Source organism: Notamacropus eugenii, chromosome 2 (genome assembly GCF_028372415.1).
Source record: "Notamacropus eugenii isolate mMacEug1 chromosome 2, mMacEug1.pri_v2, whole genome shotgun sequence".
Classification (NCBI taxonomy): Eukaryota; Metazoa; Chordata; class Mammalia; order Diprotodontia; family Macropodidae; genus Notamacropus; species Notamacropus eugenii.
The window spans coordinates 514,896,610-514,914,598 of NC_092873.1; the positions used below are offsets into that span (position 1 = coordinate 514,896,610).

Genomic DNA, 17,989 nt, shown 5'->3' on the forward strand with positions numbered 1-17,989 from the left:
CATGGCCCCAGCTGGGGTTTTCTTGGCAGACACTGGAATGGTTTGCCATTTCCTTCTCCAGAGGAGGAAACTGAGACAAACAGGCTGAAGTGACTTGCCCAGGGTCACACAGCTAGGAAGTGTCTGAGGATAGATTTGAACTCAGGTCCTCCTGACTCCAGGCCTGGCACTCTATTCGCTGCACCACCTTGCTGACTTTCCAGGGTTGTTATTGAAGGTAAAAAGAAATGATGTATGTTTAAAAAAAAAAGTGATTTACAAACCTTAAAGCATTTGACACATGTTATCTTCTAGTTGTTATCACTTCAGATTTAAATCCTATGAAGAAAGCAACTGATCTTTATAGAATGATTAGTCTTTAAGGATTTTATGGATACCTTATTTTTTTTATGTATAACTATATAAGCAGGAGGCCAGCTCCATCTACTGGTTTCCTCCAAATTAGTTACAAATGAATGATTTCCAAGTCTCAGAAGAACAGCCTCCTTCTAGGGACATCTCTGAGGGCCCCCTTGGGGGCTTTCCGCCAACTCCAGAGCCTTAGTGGGGTACTGCCCTTGATTGGTTGGCTACTCTGTATGGCAGCTAGGTGGTGCAGTGGATAGAGCACCAGAGTTCACATCTCACCTCAGACACTTGACATTCCCTAGCTAGGTGACCTTGGGCAAGTCACTTAACCCCAATTGCCTCATCCTGGGTCATCTCCAGCGATCCTGATGAATATCGGGTCACTGGATTCAGATGGCTCTGGAGGAGAAGTGAGGCTGGTGGCCTGCACAGCCCTCCCTCACTCAAAGCCAAGTGCAAGTCATGTCATCATTTCTCTGATGGCGTGGTCTTCTTTGGCAAGAAGGATGAACACACACACACCCAGAAGATCTCTGTCAATTAGCACCTGTGTGATCTTGGGCAAGCCCCTTCCCTGGGCCTCAGTTTCCTCTACTGCAAAACGAGGGAGTTAAACTGGATGATCTCTAAGGTGTTTAATGACAAATAAAACCAACTGGCATTTATTAAATGCCTGCTACATGCCATGCATTGCACTAAGCCCTGGGGATAAAAAGGAAGGCACCGACAGCCCTGCCCACAGTCTGAAGGGATACAGACATGCAAACAACACACAAACAAGATGTGAGGATGAGGTGGTGAAGGTTACAAGGCAGAAAGTGAGGAACCTCGGAAGGCAGGCATCAGCTCTACAGGGGGAGAGGGAAAGGCTTCCAGAAGCAGGTGAACCTGAGAGACTCTACGAACGTCACTTCTTGCTGTGGTGGTTGTCTCTGTTTCCCTCTGCCCCTGTCTTGCCTCCCTGTGGCGCCATTGAGCATTGGGTGGCCCAGATTCAGATACCTGTGGGATCTGTGTGCGAGGGGCTGGGGAGAAGGGAGACAGCTAGGATGTGGGAAAGCTCATCAGGAGACAGAAAATAACTCTGTGCACACACACACACACACACACACACACACACACACACACACACACGGGGCACTTTAGACAATGACAAATGAAAAGCGGTGGATTATGAAGCAGATGAAACAAGAATGGGTGATGGGGCCTACTTGGACAGCTCCACTGAGGGCTGCAAAGAGAGTCCCCCAGTTACATTGTTAGTCAAGAGTCTTCCCAGCCAGCGTAAACTGCCAAGAGGGGGCAATAACCATCTTGCTTTAATCTCTCCATCAACAAATACATGTTTGAGGAAACAGTCTTTGGTCTCACAGGTGTTCCATACATGGAATCCTAGAACCTTATCCAGAATGTTAGAACACAGAGAATGTTAGAGTCTTAAAACCTTAATGGTGTCAAATTCAAATGACAATGGACCCCAGCCACAGGCATATTGACTTCGAAAATTAGCATTATCTAAATTAGATTGTATTTTTCTTTGTTTTGTTAAATGTTTCCCAAGGACATTTTAATCTGGTTTGGTTGAGTTCAGGAATTTTGTGGACCTCATGCACCCCCACTTTTATACCTTAATCTATTAGAATCTGTTTCTGTTTGTCCTTCTTTTTGAAAAAGGCCATGATATCAGAGAAACGATGACATGATTTGCACTTGACTTTCTTTTGAGTGAGGGAGGGCTGTGCAAGGTCACCAGCCTCACTTCTCCTCCAGAGCCATCTGAATCCAGTGAATTCATCAGGATGACTGGAGAAGGCCCAGGATGAGATCTATTAGAATCACAGAAGCATGGACCCTGACCTATGTGCAATTCTTTCCAAAAGGGATGGATACTAACTCAAGTCCTTACAGTTGTTAACAGTGATATACCTGGGCACAGTTTGGAGTATTCCATTCCTACTTCCCTTGCTCAAGAAGCTGCAATGGCTCCCTATGTCCTCTAGAATCAAATTTAAAATCCTCTATGTGGCCTTGATTATCCTTCATAATCTATCACAAGCCTGTCCTTCCAGACTTGTTTGTTTTTCACAAACTGGCCTCTTTTCTTTATCCCTGATGCTCTATCTCTTACCATCATACCTCTTCACAGGTGGGTTCACCATACATACCCTCCTGACCTCAACCTCCCAGAGTGCTTCCTTTCCCTCAGTTCCAAGGCTGCCTCCTGATCCATCCCTCCTCTGATTGCCTTGTTTTGTTTATTGTATTAACTACATGCTTTAATAGACTAATACCACATGAAGACTTTTGGGAGACACTGTATTCTGTATCCTCTCATATGTATATGTGTGTGTGTGTGTGCTGTTTTCTCTGAATGAATGTAAGCTACCTAAGGGCAAGGACTGATTCATTTTTGTCTCAGTTTCTAGTGCTTGTTAAATTAAAAACCCCTGTGAGCTGTTAAAATAGAAGAAAGCCAAGGTCCAAAAAGTGAGTCGATCACAGTATTCCCAGATTATAAATGAATTAATTGCCTGAGTTGGAGCTTTCAGGATGGAACAGTGAGGCAGGATCCACATCTGTTCAAGGCCCACTTGGAAAGAGGGAGATATTTATGCTTTTTCAAACAAAGAAAGGCAGGGAATTAGGCAGATCCTAGAAAGGAATGAGGGAGAAACCCAGGAAACCGGGAAGTGAGGAATTCCAGGTGTCCGAGCTGTGGCCCTTTGATATACATATCAGAAGGCATTCTTGGTGATAAGCAGGCCTGGCAGTTCTAGGTTTGAGTACAAACAATAAGGTAAAGGGATGTCTCCCAAACCCAAAAAACAAGATGTGTCCAAGAGTCCCATAACCAACAGTGAAGGGAGTCTCTGAAGATATGGATGTTTCTCAAAGGTCCATGAACCACCAAATGACTCAGGGTCTGCTTCAAAGTTGGTATGAGCCTACTTGGCTTCAGAGCTGCTGATTTTCTGCACATGCAGTTGGGTTTACTCTTGGTCACCACAAATGACTGTTGTTATGTCAAGCCACTCTATCTTAGCTAACATGGCCATAGAGCTCTTCTCCTTTACCTGGATAATTGGGGGGCTTAAGCAAATCACGGTAGTTGCATATCCATTTTAACACACTCAACATTGCTGCCTGGCACACATCAGGATCACAGGCAGAATACTGCCTAGAGTTGGAGGAGACCTCCAAGGCCAACTCATCTAGCTCTTTTCATTGTAGAGTTAAGGATACTGCGGTCCAGGAGGATGTCACTTGCTCACGATCACACAGTGAGGTGGGGGAAGGGTGTGGCTTGTGTTCGAATGAATGATAAAGCCACCGGTGCTGCCTGGCAAAAGGCTCCAAACTGAAAGTTGGAAGGGACCTTAGAAAAAACCAACTGCCTTGGAGGAAAGCTGGCTTTCTCAATGGGAGTTCCCCCTGGTGATGAAATTATGCATCTACTCCCCCAAAAATGAGAGTCAGGGGAAAGTTCTTTTAGGATTGGGGATACTTGAGAATGTGTCAGCAGACAGAGAGAAGATAGTGGAGGATGCATTAAAAAAAACAAGGGGGGCTGTCAAGTCAAAGTCCAGGAGATCATAGGAAATAGAACAAGGGGCACAAGGAGAGAGTTTAGTGCTAGTGAGAAGTAGGGATACATTTTCCTCTGGAAGGAAAAGTAGAGGAAAGTGGAGAAAGAGACCGACAATGCTGAGATTTGGATGGAAGAGGGGCTGTGCAGCTCCTGTCTAATAGCCTCAGGCTTCTCAAGGAAAGAAGTCATGTGGATTCAAAGCTAGAAGCTTCAGGAAAGGGAAAAAGGTTTGAAACAGATGCTGAAGGGGGTGAGGTGCGTTGTGGAGAAAATAGCTGTCCTGCACACTGGCAGTGGCCAAGCTGAGCTTGGGTGTTTCCAAGTTATAGAGTGAGAAATGGGATGTATAGGGAGTTATGGAGGAGGGCCAGCACAGGTCATGGGGCTAAGGCTCCCATGGAAGCCCAGGTGGACCCTTCCTCACGTTCTTCCCTCTGCTTTCCCCCTTCTCCTCACTCTCCCCCCCTCCTTCCTCCTCCCTCTCCTCCTTCAGCCCTTTCTTCCTTCTTTTGTCCCCTCCATCCATTTTCCTGTACTCCTTTTTTCCTCCCTTCTTCACCTTCCTCTCCTCTATGACTGTCCCTTGTGTGTCCCTCTTTTCTCCTATTCCCTTCTCTATCCACCTCCTTTTTTGACATGCCTCTCCCTCCTTCTATTTCTCCATCCTTCCCCCTCCCGTCATGCCCCTCTTTTCTCTTTCTCCTTCCTTCCTTTCCCTCCTCTATTCCATACTTGCACACAGCCTCTTGCTTTCTCTCCCCTTCCTTTTCTTCCTCTGTTTTCTTCCTTCTCTCCTCCCTTATCTTCTTCCCCATCCACTCGCTCTATTCCGTTTTTGCTCCTTTCTCTCTGCCCCCCGCCCCCCCGCAACTCCAGGTCACAAGAGCCTAGAGGGCGTTGCCTGGCAGCTGGGGGGCGGGGCGAGCTCCCAGGCTAGTGCCCCCCGACCCAAGTTCTCGAAAGCTTACAGTGGATCCAGGGAACTCCCTGCACAGTCTGTAAACGTTTCTCCGGACTTTGCGACATGGCTACGACCAAGCTTTTCACTGGAGCGCCCTTCGGGGTGCAATCAGAAAGGTGGGGTTGGGGAGTTCAGGGGACGGTGGTCTTTCTCCAGAGGGGCGCGGGCTGGGCCGCAACTCCTTTTCCCTACCCCTTGTTTTCCCCCAGCGGTCCTCGGCCCTAGGTTTAAATCCAGCCAATAGCACTGACTTGCTGTGTTACCTTGGGCTAGTCCTTTCTCCTTGGCCTCAGTTTCCTTCATTGTTCCATGATTTCTAAATGTCCTTTCCTAAGAGTTGGCCTCAAGTGCTACCTAAGGAAAGATCGCGGAAAGCGCTGGATTTGGAGGGAGAGGACCTGGCTGGGATCCCGGCTCTGTGACTTCTTCCCTCCGTGACCTTGAGCCAGTACTGGCCCTCCCCTCTCTGGCCTCAGTTTGCAGCCACCGGGAAGCCGAGTAACGAACCCTAATGGGCGATCCTTTCCCGACGCAGATCCGACTTCTTTTGCCTCTCCTCCTCGAGCTCTTTGGTGTGCTTAATTTCCTTCCCCCCCCCCCCCCCCAAGATCTCCATTCCTGCAGGCTGGGGGCTCGCGGATCTGCAGCTGCTTCCCAGCTTACAGAGGCAGCGGGGACCCGCGCCAGACCCTGCCTCTGAACTGGGGAGCCCCCGGCGAGTGGGAGGGAGCCCCCCTTTCAGCAAAGCCCACAACGGCGGGATTTAGCTTCCTCCTACTCTCACCTCCATCCATGCATTAGCATCTTCATTCATATCAACAAGTGCTTATTAAATACCTACTATGTGCCAGGCGCCGGGGAGCCAAAGACACAATGAAACTGTTTCTGCGCTGGAGGAGCTTCCGTGATCTGGGGGACACACCAATCCGTGAGCACCTGAGGATATCTCGTACAAAATACAGCTATAAACTCATTTGTGAGTGTTTGTGGAGGTCTTCCCTCCTCTGACTCTGCCCCCACACTGGTCCAGGACCTCATCACCGCATGCATAGTCATTTTGGTTAGTCTCTCTGCCTTTTAAGCCTCGCCCTACCTCAGTGCATCCTTCACTCAGCTGTCAAACTGCTCTTTCTGAGATGGAAATCTGACCGTGTCCCATCCCGATTCAATAAACCCCCATTGGCTCCCTATCACTTCCAGTATGAAATATAAAATCTGTTTGTCATTCAAGAGCCTTCATAACCGAGTCCCCTCCTTCCTCCCCCAACCCTTTCCATGTTCCGAAATCTAATGACACTGGCCTCCTGACTCTTCCTCTCACCAGACACTCCATCTTCCCGATACAAGGACAGCCCATCCTTGGAATTTGCTCCCTCCTCATCTCCATCTCCTTGCCTCCCTGGCTTCCTTCAAATCCCATCTTAATATCCATCTTCTGCTAGATCCCTCTCCCAGTCCTCCTTAATCTTAGTGCCTTCCCTCTGAGATTAACCTCAATTTATTCTCTATATTTTTGTATGTTATCTCCCTCATTAAAATGTGATATCCTTGAGAGCAAGAACTGTTTTTACTCCTCTTTGAGTCCCTGAACTTAGCACACGTTCAGTTGTCTGACTCTTTGTAACCCTATTTGGGGTTTTCTTGGCAAAGATAGTGGAGTGGAGGGAACAGGTCAACAAGGTAAAGTGACTTGCCCAGGGCCATTCAGCTAGCAAGTGTCTGAGGCCAGATTTGAACTCAGGAAGAAAAGTCTCTTGAGAGATGTTGCTCAGGTGAAATTGATAGGCCTTGGCAACACCTTGGATATAACCTGAGGTGGGTGTATGAGAGTGTGTGGAGATGACTTCTAGGTTGGGAGCCCGAAGGACTGGGAGGATAGTATTACCCTCTACAGCAATAAGTTTGGAGGGGAAAAGAGTTTTGAAGGAAAGATCATGAATTCAGTTTTGGACAAGTTGAGTTTATGATGTCTATAAGACAGCCAGTATGAGATTTCCAATAGGCAGTTGGAGATATGAGACCAGAGGTCAGCAGAGAGGTTAGGGTTGGGCTGATAGATCTGACAATTAAATCCATGGGTGCTGATTACATCACTAAGTAAAATAATTTAGAGAGAAAAAAAGAAGAGATCCTTGTGATACTCTGGGTTAGTGTGTGACTATGCATATTAATTATAAAAAGGTTTGGGGATCGGGTGAGGAGGGGAAGAAATGGGAGAGCGAGAAACTAACTGTTCATTTTCTAAAATCAAATAACTCTTTTAAGGAGAAAAAAAGACCACAAATTTGAAAGTTAAGTGATATTGGTGACTTGGGAGAGAGTGGTTTCAGTTCGGGTCAGAAGCTAGATTGCAAAAATTTTCATAAAAATAATAGCTAGCATTTATATAGTGCCTACTATGTGCCAGGAACTGTGCTAAGCACTTCACAAATATTATCTCATTTGATCCTCGCAACAGCCCTGAGAGGTAGGTTTCCTCATTTGTAGAAACGGAGGCAGACAGAAGTTAAGTGACAAATGAGGAAATGGAGGCAGACAGAAGTTAAGTGACAAATGAGGAAAGGGAGTCAGACAGAAGTTAAGTGACAAATGAGGAAATGGAGGCAGACAGAAGTTAAGTGACAAATGAGGAAAGGGAGTCAAACAGAAGTTAAGTGACAAATGAGGAAACGGAGGCAGACAGAAGTTAAGTGACAAATGAGGAAACTGAGGCAGACAGAAGTTAAGTGACAAATGAGGAAACTGAGGCAGACAGAAGTTAAGTGACAAATGAGGAAAGGGAGTCAGACAGAAGTTAAGTGACAAATGAGGAAACGGAGGCAGACAGAAGTTAAGTGACAAATGAGGAAACGGAGGCAGACAGAAGTTAAGTGACAAATGAGGAAACGGAGGCAGACAGAAGTTAAGTGACAAATGAGGAAACGGAGGCAGACAGAAGTTAAGTGACAAATGAGGAAACGGAGGCAGACAGAAGTTAAGTGACAAATGAGGAAACGGAGGCAGACAGAAGTTAAGTGACAAATGAGGAAAGGGAGGCAGACAGAAGTTAAGTGACAAATGAGGAAACGGAGGCAGACAGAAGTTAAGTGACAAATGAGGAAAGGGAGGCAGACAGAAGTTAAGTGACAAATGAGGAAAGGGAGTCAGACAGAAGTTAAGTGACTTGCCCAAAGTAAGTGTCCAAAGAGCCTGAATTTGAACTCAAGATTTTCCTGACTCCAGACTAGAGATGTTTACCCAGGGTACCACATAGCTGGTTTAGAAGAGAGGAGAGAAAGATAAGCCCATATTTCCTTCTTATAAGATCTCTTTCTTTGCAACATCTCCCGCCTTCTAGCCTTTCCACTTTCCCACCCACTTTCCACAAAGCTACAGAATGAACGTGCTGACTTTCTCATTCCCCTGATCGTAAATCTTTCTTCTGTGTCTCTCTGTGGCCCCAAGGCTTTTCCTTGGCTTGGCATTTCAAGCCCCTTACCCATCCGGCACCATTCTACCCTTCTAGGATGATTTCCCATTATTCTTCTTACTCTACTTTTCACCCTCGTTTCAGAGTGTTTGAGACTGTTTGCTGTTCTTTAGACTCAGAATTCTATCTCCCACCTCAATACCTTTGCCTAGGCTGTGCCTGGAAAGCACTTCCTCCTCACCTTCATCTCATAGACTACTTTGCTTCTGTCAAGGAAGAATTCAAGTGCCACCTCTTACCTGTGAAAGTGTTCCTTGATCCCCTTAGTTGTTAGAAATAATTCCCTTCTTCAGTAATCTTGTATTTGCTCATTTGGGTTTTTATGTTTTTATGTTATGTAAAGTGACCCAAAGCCAGGGAATGGTTTGTCTTTCTCTTTGTATTCTCTGTATAGAGTACAATGCCTTGTACAGAGTAAGTGCTCAGTTGGTGCTGAGCAGCTGAATTGAATTGAGAAAAATGGAATTACAATTCATTTTATTAACCATATTCCTTATGTGGGTGGAGAGACATCTGGCCCTGTGAGGATCCTTTCTGCCTCTCTGTCCTCCAGTTTCAACAATCTCTGCCACTGTACTTCTTATGTCAGACCTGCAACTCCCTTCATCTCTCTGAAAGGCTGGTTTGGCCCTGGAGATCTTAACTAGGACCTATGGGAGGCAGATACCGGCTCAATCCAAGGAAACATTTCTATCAGAGCTAGCCAAAGATGGAGTAGGCTGCCTTTGCAAAGGGATGAGTTTCCTGGCGCCAGAGATATTGAAGAAGAGGCTGGGTACCCATTCCTGTAGTGTTGTAACAGGGATTTTTCAGGCATCAGGTAGGTGTTGAAGCTGACACATTATCTCAGGTCTCTTCAAATGCTAGTAATCTATAATGTCAGTTTATTTTTAGTGACCTCTTTCCCCTTCCTTAATAGGTGGTGATGTAAGAATCTCAGAGTACTTGGGCTGGACAAGAAACTTAGAGATATCCACTTCTGTGGTTCTCAAAGTGTGGTCAGAGGGTCCCCTGGATCCCCAAGACCATTTCGGGGGTCCATGAGGTCAAAACCATTTTCATAATAATCCTACAATATTTAAATTTCTCATGTCACTTTCAATAGCTGTAATACGTAAAGTTCTTTGGGGGCAGGGGGAGGCTGTTTTAATAATTTTTCAGATAAAATGTCCTGAGATCAAAGTCCAAGCTATTTCCTGAACAGAGACCCAGAAAAGGGCAGGGGGCTTGCCCAGTATCTCCCAGCAGGTCCATCAGGGCAGGAGTATTTCACCTGGAGATTCTGTTGTCTCTTTCTGGGCCAGGTTTGACGTGTCCGCAGTTATTACACAGCCGAAGAAGCCAACACCCAACTTCCCTCAGGTGTTGTACTCCAAGCACTATCTGCCAAGCAGGGTGAGTGCTGCCACCCCAGGGTCAAGGCCTGAAGAAGGGGATTCTAAGACAGGGGATGCCCAGGGATGTCTCTCAATTCTGAATTTGGCAAGGGGGGGGAGGCGGAACCAAAATGAAAAGGAACACCGTACTCTTCCCCAAATCAAAACCCTGTTCCTTACCAGAACATCCTGAAATATTTTCCTGAAAAGGGTTTTTTGGGATGGTTCTAATCAAGTCAAGTGACTAGTCGGTACTAGGCCTGTGCTAAGCACCAGGGATGGAAAGAATGGTCCCTGCCCTCACAGAGGTCATGGTGCTATGGAGGAGACAATATGAGATATTTCTGGACACACAAGATAGAAACAGGACAAAGTGGAGGCTGTGCAGACAGAGGGACTCTGCCTAGGAGGCCAGGAAATGGCCTCGAGGAATGATGGGATTCCAGGCATGGGGGGATGGGCAGTGAATAAGCAGGTCCAGTGGGAGTACCAGCAAGGGGGAATTGCCTCTGCAGCACCGGGCTGTATGGGGACAGCAGGGGTAAGAAGACTGGATAGGAAGGAGGCACCAGGCTCAGAAGGGCATTTTAAAAGGCAAACCGAGGACCCTCTATCTCCTCTAGATTGGATTTTGGAGGTAATAGGGAGCCACTGGAACTTAGTGAGGAGGGAAGGGACATGCTCTTTAGAAAGATCATGAGCAAAGGATGGATTGGGGTGGGGGAGAGACTCAGGGCAGGCAGGTCCACCAGGAGTCTATTCAAGGCCAGGCTTGAGGTGATGAGGAGCTTAGAACAGGGGATGTCAGGGTTCGGAGGGACCTTGGAACAGGGAATGTCAGAGCTGGGTGAGACCTCAGAACTTTAAGCCTAAACTCAGTAAATTGTACCCCCATCTGAGAACTGTAGAAGAAAGTTTCAGGGAGAAAAAAAAAGGTAGAGAGAAGACATTGTATGGTGGAATTAGCACTGTGACACTTGAGGTGCAAATCTAGCCTTGCCAAAGATTTCCTTTCTCTGACCTGGGTCATGCATGTCCTCACCTGAAAAATGGGTTGATTTAGCTAGAAGGTTACTAAGATTCCTTCAAGTATAAACATTGCAACTTCTGGGTTCCTCTCAATTCTCAGGCTCCTCCCAGCTCTGACATATCCTATTCTAAGCTCCCTCCCAGCTCTGATGTTCTTATGTGCCCATAATTCTGCCTTTTTCAAGTAAAGTAGAGCAGGACCCTGGAGAGCCAATTACAGCCCTGTTCTGACTTTTAGACCCATATAGGACCTGGAATGTACCACGTCAGTGATGGATGCTTTGATGAGGAGGAGGTGAAGAAAGCCATTGGAACTGGATGGGCCAAGGCTCAGGAGGCCACCAGGTTGACCCAGTTGCCTCACTTCCAGTATAAATCTGTCGCCAAAGAAAAGAAATTCCTTGTAAGATCCTTGTTTTCCCCTTCCTGATAAGGATTCTCCTCTCCATTCATGTTCTTAGATTAATTATCCCTTGATCCCACAATATTAAATGGCAGGGATGCAAATGTAATCCCAATTTGATGCTGGGAAAAATTCCTAAAAATTAACCAAGAGTGAAATGAGCGTTTCTTCTATCTTCTCAGGTACGTTGTAAGGGGAGATTTTTATCCACATATGGGTTAGACTAATTGGTTGTGAAAACAGTTCTTCCAGTTTTGCAATTCTGTAATTCTGCAATCCTCTTGGGATTTTCTTTTTCATTATTTTTTTTTTAATTTTTAAGGTTAAATATTATTTTAAATTATTTTTGTAGTCATTAGAAATATGCCTTCTCTCCCTCCCACCTCCCTTTTTCCCCATTGAGAAAAGAAAGAAAAATGAAACCCCTCTTACCCGCACATGTAGTCATGCAAAACATTTTCTCCTGTTGACCATGTCCCCCAAATATGCCTGAGTGCATCGTCTCTTGCAGGAGGTGAGTAGCACGTTTCACTGTGAATCCTCCAGAACGGCATCTGGTCATTTGTATTGATCAGAGTTCCTAAGTCTTTCAAAATTGTCTTTCTTTTGTCATGGTTGTTATCATACAAATTACTCTCCTGGTTCCGCTCATGTCATCTCGCATCACTTTGTACAAGTCTTTCTAGATTTCTCTGAAACTATCCCCTCCATCATCTCTTATAGCACAGTAGTATTCTATCACTTTCATATTTCATAACTTCATTATCTATTCCCTAATTGACAGATAGGCAGCTAGTGAATAGAGCACCTGGCCCCAAGTCATGAAGAACCGAGTTCAAATCTGACCTCAGACACTTACTAGTTGTGTGACCCTGGGCAAGCCACTGAACCCTGTTTGCCTCAGTTTCCTCATCTGTAAAATGAGATGGAGAAGGAAATGGCAAATCTCTCCAGTATCTTGACCATGAAAACTCCAAATGGGGTCATCAGGAGTCAGACACAACTAAACAAAAATTGATGGATACCCCCTTGCTCTCTAATTTGTCTTTTGCTGCTGCTGCAAAAAACCCAACTTGGATAGAAATGCATTTTTACGTATAGGTTCTTTTTCCTCTTTCTTTGATCTCTTTGAGGTTTAGCTCTAGGAATGGCATTGCTGAATTTTCACAGTTTAATAACATTTTGGGCAGTTTCCAATTGCCCTCCAGAATAACTGGATTGGTTCATAGCTCTGTTCACAGTGCATAAACACACCTGTTTTCCCACAGCCTTGCCAGTTAGTTCATCTATTTTCTAAAATCCTATTAGGATTCTTTAATTTTTTGTTTATTTTTTGATTGGATTTATCTAGGTCTGAAAGGGGTAAATTACTATAGTTTTGCTGTTTCTCCCTATAACTCATTTAACTTCTTTTTCATTCATAAGTCCTTCCCATCCTGTTCTGTATTCAGATGCTTCCTATTCACCAGGTACAAAGGTGACCTTCACCTATCATCTGTCAGGTACATCTGAGGTCCTAGTCAAAGGATCAAAAGTTGAATGTTTTTCTACCATCAGGGAAGGGTTGCACTGAGTCATTCTCTTTGGCCCCAAAAATGGGCCTCAGTTTCCCCCTCTGTAAAATGAAAAAGTTAGATGAAAAAACTTCCAAGGTCCATCCCAGGCCCTACAATCAATCCTAAAGCCCAGTTTCCTTTGGACAACTGCAAGGTGGGGGGGTGGTTTCTCTCAAAATGTCAATTCTGTATTGAGATCTTCACTAACAAGGCAGCCCATTCATTCTAAATTTTTCTAAGAAACCTTTTATTGGTAAGCATGCATCCAAAGCAAGTCTAATATGTTAAAAACAACTTTTCAAAGGGGTGAAGCTATTTAAAAGACCTGACATTTTGAAGTACATAAATACTGCCTTTTAATTCAAATCAATGAAGTTTAGCCAGACACTGTTAGGAGTTAGGGACACAGACACCACCCTATCCCCTACCCACAACACCCATTCCTCATAGCCTGCCAAAATTGATTCTGCCCTCAAGAAGCTTACATTTTATCAGGGGAAACAACATGAAGATAAACAATTAAATACAAAATAAATTAAACGTAGTTGGGTTTGTTGTTTTTTTTTTTAGAGAGAAGGCTTTAGCAGTTGGTGGGTGAGAGGGGTCAAGAAAGGCTTCATGTGGAAGGTATCATTTAAACAGAGTTTTGAAAGAAACAATAGATTCTAAAAAGCAAAGGTGAGGCGAGGGTGCATCCCAGGCAGGAATAGCCCAGGTAAAGGCATGGAGGTGAGTGATGGAGTCCAATCCCTCATTTTACTGATGGGGAAACCAAGGCAGACAACGGTAAAATAACTAGCCCAGGGTCATGGAGCTAGTAATTGTCAGAAGTGGCGTTTAAGTCAAGGCCTTTCTGACTTTGGTAATAGTAATAACCGAAGTTTCTAGATTGCTTTAAACTCTGCAAAATACTTAACATAGATTATCTCACTTGCTCCTCACAAAACCCCTATGAGTTGGGTGCTATTATTATCACCCCCATTTTACACATAAGAAGACTGAGACTTGGAGAGATTTAGTGAAGTTTACTAGTGATTTCGAAATTTCCCAGCTGGGAGGTTTTTACAAGTTTAGAAAAATTATAATTATAGACAAGATGAGAACTTTGAGGGCATCTAGTTGAGTCTCCCCTCCCCTCAGACCATCTCCCACGTACACCTTCCCTGCAAAGGACCTTCTGTGACATCTGCCTGAATGCCTTCAGTGGGGAGGAGCTCATTATTGCCCAGGACCACAGTTTTCTTCTTAGATCTCTCACTTTGAGAAACAGCCCCTCCCACTGTGGAGAATGTCTTTCTATATCATTTTTTTTAAAAGGAAAAATAATATTTTCATTATATAACATTTTCTTTATTATTTATTTAAAATTTTTTGAGTTCCAAATTCTGTTTTCCTCTTACCCCTCCCCCACCCATTAAGAAATTGATATTGATATCAATTATACACAAGAAATAATACAAAACATATTCCATATTAACCATGTGCAAAGAGAAAAAGCAAGAAAAATAGAGTGAAATTATTATGCTTCAATCTGTGCTCAGACTTTCTTAGTTCTCTGTTGGTAGATAACGTTTTTATCAGGGGTCCTTTGGAACTGTCCAAAATTATTGTTCTTTATGAGAGCAGCTAAATCTTTCACAGTTGATCATCGTACAACATTGCGTTAATGTGCACAGTGTTCTCTTGATCTCACTTTGCATCAGTTCTTTTAAGTCTTCCCAGGGTTTTCTAAAATCACCCTCTCATCATTTCTTCTAGCACAACAGTACTCCATTACATTCATATATCACAAGTTGGTCGGCCATTTTCCAATTGATGGGCATCCCTTCAATTTCCAATTCTTTGCCAGTACTACAAGAGCTGCTAGCCATATTTTTGTACATGTAGGTCCTTTTCCCTTTTTAATGATCTCTTTGGGATACAGACCTAGCAGCGGCGTCACTGAGTCAAAGGATATGGGCAGTTTTATAGCCCTTTGGACATATTTCTGAATTTCCTTCCAGAATAGTTGGATCAGTTCACAGCTGCATAAGCACCGTATAGTAGTGTCCCAATTTCCTCACGTTCCCTCCAATATTTGTCATTTCCCTTTTTTTTGTCATATTAACCAATCTGATGGGTGGTGGTAGCTCGGAGCCATTTTTAATTTCATTTCTCATGTCAATAGTGATTGACAGCATTCTTTCATAGCTTTGATTTCTTCTGAAAACCATCAGGCACTATCTTCTGAATGAAGCCTTTCCCAATTTCAGCTGCTTGGGCCCTCCCTTCCAAAATGCCTCATGTTCAGCTATCTTCTAGAGATGCGTATTGATTTATCTTATGTTTAGCTGTACATAATTTCACATGTACTTGTCTCTTCCGATAGAAGGTAAGAATTACTTCATTCCTTATAGTTCCGTCCCCAGTGCTTAGCACAGTACTTAAAACCTGGTAGGAAATGCTTGCTAACTGATCGATTCGATGACATCCAGCCCCATCCCCTTTCTGTCCTGATGCCAAGCTCTTGCTCAACAATTTGGCTGCTGCCAAAAGAACCTCAGGAAAGCCGGGGATCCAAGTTGGGGCTAGTGTTGGATTTGGCTGAACTTTGGCTTCTTTTGGGAACAGGGAGCCTGGGCTTCCAGCTTTGCCCCACAAACTGCCCGATATTTTGCTCAATTACTTTTTTTGTGTCCTTAACAAGAAAGAAAAGATCGGTCCAGGATCCTACAACTACAAAGATTTCCTTGAATTGGCCCAGGAAAAACCATGCAGCAATGTGGGCATGCTCAACTCTGGAGGAGAACGCTTCTCAAAGATGGTGGAGGTAGGGCTTTCTGGCAGGGCCTGCTGGCTCCCAGGGATTGCGCAACAACCCTGTATTCCTAGGCAGAGCTGATCAGACTTCAATTTGGAAAAGAGTCTTTAGAGTTTGCTTGGTCCACCCTCGTTTTGCAGAGAAAGAAGCCAAAACCTAGACTGAGAGAATGATTTGTGTAAGAGGCAGTGCAGTGGAGTGGATAGCGTGCTGTTTTTGGAGTCAAGAACGCTGCCTCCAAAACCTGCCTCGAGCCTTTCCTAGCTCTGGGGGACCCTTAGTACATGTTTACTAACTTTTGGGTGCTTTGTCTTCCTCAGTTGTAAAAGAAAAGGGTTTGACTCAGTGTTCTCTAACGTGCCTTCTGAATCTAGATCTAAGATTGTTTGGGACACAGCTAATAAGAGCCAGGACTGGTATACAATCCCAGGCCTCCCAACTCTACCTCTAGAAGGTTCCCCGATGCCACATTCATCCCCAAACAAAAGGGGTCGCTTTCAGGGACCTTGGCAGAATGCCTCCAGTAGCCTGTCCCAGAGATTGCTACTGTTGGACATTTTATCAGTGATTTGGGCAAAGCTCATCACGTTTGTGGATGACTCAGAATTGGGAAGGATAGCTAAACCACTTCAATGGCCTAAGATAGTGGCCAACTAAGGTAAAATGGGGGAGACATATAAAAGCCTTACTCTTGGGTTCAAAAAACCAGTTCAATGAGTACAAGGTAGGGGAGGCTGGGCTAGACAGCAGCTGGTCTGAAAAAGATCTAGGGGTTCTAGTGGACTACAAGTTCAGTATAACAGATAGGGCACCCCCCCAAAGAAAATCACTGTGTTTAAGAGGGGCATAGTTTCCAAGAATAAGAAGGTAATATTCCTCTAGCACTTTGTCCTGGCCAGCCACATCTAGGATATTTTGTTTACTTGTTTTATGAATTGAATTCTGGGCACCCCCATTTAGGAAGGACATGGCTCATTTAGATATTGCCCAGAGGAAGGGATAAAGTCCATTGAACACAGTAGAAGGTTAGTTGGGTGAAACCACTGGAGGTATTCACTTGGAGTAGGCTGGAAGGTGAGGTTGGGGGATGTGAACCATGTCTTCAAGTATTTGAAGGAGATTAGATTGCTTCAGGTTGGCCTCTGAAGGCAGAATGTGAACCAATGGTTAGAAATTACAGTGAGGCCAATTTAACCTTGATATAAGGAATTTCTTCCCAGTAAAATATTGCCAAAATGTCGAGGGCTATCTTGGGAGGTAGTGAGCTCCCCAGTAGAGCCTGGAAGCCCATTTGTCAGGGGTATTGTAGTGGTGCTGGGAACTCTTTGAAGGGAGCTAGCCTGTCTCCCCTGAGGCTTTTCTCTGACTTAAACATTCCTGGCTCCAACACCTCTCCCATCCAGACATGACGACCAGGCCCTTCCAAGATGTTCCATTTCCACTGGCTGCATGTTGCATATGCGTAGCTGTTTACATGGGGTCTCTCCTATCAGAGTGGGAGCTCCCCAAGGGCAGGGTCTGACTGCTTCTTACCTTTCTTTGCATCCCCAGCAGTTAGCACAGTGTCTCACACAGAATCAGGCTGAGAGAATGTTAGAACTAAAGAGGGGACCTTAAAACAGGGGATGTCAGAACTGGGAGGGAGCTTAGAACAAGGAATATCACAGCTGAAAGGGAGTTTAGAACAGGGAATGTCAGGGCTGGGAGAGACCTTATAACATGGAATATCAGAGCTGGAAGAGACCTTGGAGATCATCCAGCCCCTCCTACTCCCTCCAGTCTTAACAAAACTGGAAACTGAGGTGCAAAGAAAAAATTATTTATTCAAGAGCACACGTACCTAGTGTCTCTGCAGCCAACATGAAGTGGGCTGACAGTTCCCCATGGTTGTGAGTTAATTTCTGGGATTCCAGGAGCCCTCAGTTTGTTCTAATGTCGGTCCCTGTTTAAGCCAGCTCAAGTTGTTTGGGCAGTGCTGAGAGCAGAATTGGACTTCGGGGAGGGTGGAGTGTTCCGAGCAAGTGAGTTAGTGCTGGGAAGTGTTGAGAGTCAGAGAGTAAGAGAGAATCGAGCTGTGAGTGTGGGCATACCAGAACTGAAAAGCAAACAGCTGTGCTCAGGAGGCAAAGGGGGCTGGAAGCTGCCCATAATTGTTAATCACTCTCCAGGCTATAAAAAAAAGGATGAAAAAACCCAGTTTAGATGCTGATGATCAGGCACAGTTTGGTCCAGTACTGAGATCACAGGATGGCCATGTTGGCAGCATCAGCAGCATCTGGTCCAGCATGGCCCTGAACAAAGAACCTCCCTCAGGCATCCTTGATGACTGGTCATTCAGCCTCAGGTTAAAAGCCTCTGGTCAAGGCCGCCCATCCCATTTGGGAGAGCCCTCTGGTGAGGCAGCATCTCTTGACATCAAGTAGAAATTTCTTTTAGATTTTAGATTTCTACCCACAGG

The 17,989-nt window shown here is 44.9% G+C and overlaps 1 protein-coding gene across 3 annotated transcripts in view; it reads left to right on the forward strand.

The window, feature by feature from the left end:
* The first annotated feature begins 4,877 nt into the window (after positions 1–4,877).
* Positions 4,878–17,989, forward strand: part of CIMAP2 (ciliary microtubule associated protein 2) — a 41,761-nt gene continuing 28,649 nt past the window's right edge. For 2 of the 3 annotated variants that reach the window (XR_011975840.1, XM_072649587.1), the window contains exons 1-4: positions 4,878–5,014; positions 9,672–9,762; positions 11,011–11,175; positions 15,418–15,540. Coding sequence is in view for 2 of the 3 variants with exons in the window: in XM_072649587.1 (XP_072505688.1) it covers positions 4,962–5,014; positions 9,672–9,762; positions 11,011–11,175; positions 15,418–15,540 (432 nt within the window). In the remaining variant the exon portion in view is untranslated. Of the gene's footprint in view, positions 5,015–5,739; positions 5,875–9,671; positions 9,763–11,010; positions 11,176–15,417; positions 15,541–17,989 lie in introns of those variants that run through there. The other variant, XM_072649588.1, reaches the window with a different exon arrangement.